This window comes from Nicrophorus vespilloides, unplaced genomic scaffold (assembly GCF_001412225.1).
Source record: "Nicrophorus vespilloides isolate i.1.1-1 unplaced genomic scaffold, Nicve_v1.0, whole genome shotgun sequence".
Classification (NCBI taxonomy): domain Eukaryota; kingdom Metazoa; phylum Arthropoda; class Insecta; order Coleoptera; family Silphidae; genus Nicrophorus; species Nicrophorus vespilloides.
Genome location: NW_017095626.1, coordinates 22901 through 25925, shown reverse-complemented (window position 1 = coordinate 25925; position 3025 = coordinate 22901). Strand labels below are relative to the sequence as shown.

Sequence of the window (3025 nt, the reverse complement as noted above, 5' to 3'; positions counted from 1 at the left end):
TTACTTTATAACTGAAATATGAGAATTTTCAGCAATTCTGAAAAAACAAACATTTTCAGTTTTATTTTGTATTTTATCATATTTTCATTTCAATACGTTACTTTATAACTGAATATGAGAATTTTCAGCAATTCTGAAAAAAAAAAACATTTTCAGTTTTATTTTGTATTTTATCATATTTTCATTTCAATACGTTACTTTATAACTGAAATATGAGAATTTTCAGCAATTCTGAAAAAAAAAACATTTTCAGTTTTTTTTTATTATACTTTATATTTTCAAACATTCAAAGATTTTTTGTTTGCAAAATACTTCTTATCTGTTGAAATGGCAGGTCAAAAAAACAGAAATATTTCTTATCACAATGCTGCTATCAAACACGTCTGTACAGCTCCGTGTCCCGAATCGAAAGGTAAGATATGGGTACAAATATCTATTTTCACTTTTAAATAAATAAAAAAAAGCAGAGGGTTGTTTCTCCTAAGGTACAGATCAATCCAGACAATCAAAGGGACAAAAATCCTAAGATGTCCATAATAAATTTAACCTATAGTGCGTTGATGGCCGCGAAGGAGATATCCGAGACATGTCGTAGACTAGAACAAATTGGAGGCATACAATTAGCACAATATTTCGATGAAGTTTACGTTCACGCAAAAAACCTGGTGGAAATTCTTAAATGGAAAGATCTGAAATTTGAAATCAAAAGGATCAAGAGATTGCAGCATTCTTCAACGTGCACCGCGAGGAAATTTGAGATAAAAACTTTATACTTAAAAGCGGACATACAAGAATTTTATAATATTTTAGGACGGATCTCCAAGCATTTGTACAAAAAATTTCGCGCGGTGAAGAAGTCCAGAGAACCGATGACTCCATTAGAAAGAAACGAGTTGGTAATTCGCTTTTGCGCCAACACACAGGACTTATTTGAAGTCTGGGAGGAGCTGTACCAGAGGTTAACAGATCTAGAAGAAACGATCCACACCGACGTAATAGGAGAAGACCCATTCAAACAAATACACGAGTTTTTTGTTCATAGCAGAAACGCAGAAATACAGGAACCTCCCATTTCGACGTATGCAGAGGCCAGAGAGTGTCTGTTAATAATAAGGAAGAATAACAGAAAGTTAAATCTGATTCTGCGAGAAACGGATTTCGAACTGTCGGATTTAGAATTAGAAAGATTTAAATTTATCAAGGATGCCTTGGAAACCAGATTCGCTGATGAGAACATATTGACCAAGGCGTATCGAAAATTCAAGACATTTGAAAAGCTGAGCACCAAATTTAGTCAGAAATGTAAGAGTTTCCGCTTAGAAAATGTCAAAAAATGTGTGGAACTTGATGAAAAAATAAAGACGTTTTTGTCTTCAGGGAATATATTTCTGCCCGATTTATTGAAAGAAATGACGCATTTCTTTGCAAAAGTCTTTCATGAGTACAAACTGCACACTAGCGAATTTAATCAGTTAAAGATGGGATTAAAGGAGCACTGGGATTTGTACACTTCAACCCAAAGATAACTTTATTAGTGTTAAGTAGTTTAGCCATTATGTAAAAGAAATACAAAACTTATAAATACTTATTGAAAACACTAAAATTATGTTCACAATTTGCTTCATAATCACCATAGGTCATTCTGACCTAAAGATTTCTCTTTTCAGTAATTGAGTTACAAACTTTTTAGTAATTGAAATTGTTGTATTTTGTGCATTAGCAATGTTAAATAAAGTTGATTGACCAATTATTATTTATTTACACTAATGATAAAAACATCCTTATTTCCATCTTTCTTTCCACAAATTACGTTAATGATGCATGCTTTTCCATAAAACTAATTATAAACACAAGCAAAATATAAATTATTATAATATAATTATGATTAAGAAAAATTTAATTGATTTTAACAAAAATTAGTAATTTTTCTATAATTAGATGTAATCAATAATGTTTATACAAATTTGAAAATTTGTTTTCTTTTGCAACAAAAAAATGTTTGGTTTAAGATTTTTTTTTACGTTTTTCTTTTCAACTAAAATGATTAGTTTTTCTATAATTATATTCATTTTATAATTAACAATAATTGAGATTTAACATTGAAATTTTCTAAAATTTGTTGTTACAACTTCACTTCTTGGTGATAGATTATAAATCTTTTAGAAAAAGTACGGGTTGAAAGCAGGTACAAAAATTTAAATCCCATACATTTCTTAGAAAATTACAATAATATGGCATGTTCTATTCATGTTGAAAATGTGCTAGCTACATTGATGGTACCACCGTCCATCGAAGAGTTAAGAAACTGAAATTGTATGGAGGAAAAGGCGTAATTTTTATATTTTATACAATAGTCTTGATATTAGGATTTATACGCGTAATACAAAAATTGATTCGTTTCTTCGAACTTACAATGGTTTAACTTACTTTAAAGAAATCTTTATAAGTGATTTCTCATTCTAGTAATTCAGTAACAAAATTTTCAGTTTTTTCTAATTGAAATTGTTGTGCTTTGAGCATTAACAAAGTTAAATAAAGTTGATTGACAATATATTATGTAATTACATAACAAGATCCTTATTTAAATGTTTCTTTCCACAAATTACGTTATAAATATGATCGTTTTTTTCAGAAACATCTCATTCCAGTAATCCAGTAACAAAATTTTCAGTTTTTTTTTAATTGAAATTATTGTGTTTCGTGCATTAACAAAGTTAAATAAAGTTGATTGACAATATATTATGTAATTACATAAAAAGATCCATATTTCCATGTTTCTTTCCACAAATTACGTTATAAATATGATCGTTTGTTCAGAAACATCTCATTCTAGTAATTCAGTAACAAAATTTTCAGTTTTTCTAATTTAAATTGTTGTTTTTTGTGCATTAATAAAGTTAAATAAAGTTGATTGACAATATGTTATGTAATTACTTAACAAGATTCTTATTTGCATGTTTCTTTCCACAAATTACGTTATAAATATGACCGTTTATTCAGAAACATCTCATTTCCAGTAAATCAG

General features: G+C 28.6%; 1 protein-coding gene across 1 annotated transcript; it reads left to right on the top strand.

Moving 5' to 3' along the window:
* Positions 1–384: 384 nt before the first annotated feature.
* On the top strand, positions 385–1747 carry LOC108558566. The gene is made up of 2 exons (XM_017915532.1): positions 385–412; positions 468–1747. The coding sequence occupies exon 2, from the start codon at positions 528–530 to the stop codon at positions 1524–1526; it is 999 nt and encodes a 332-aa protein (XP_017771021.1). The 5' UTR covers positions 385–412; positions 468–527; the 3' UTR covers positions 1527–1747.
* Positions 1748–3025: the final 1278 nt, after the last annotated feature.

Bases quoted from the DNA above. Each gene is read 5' to 3' on its own strand.
- LOC108558566 (XM_017915532.1), top strand. From the start codon at position 528: ATGTCCATAATAAATTTAACCTATAGTGCGTTGATGGCCGCGAAGGAG.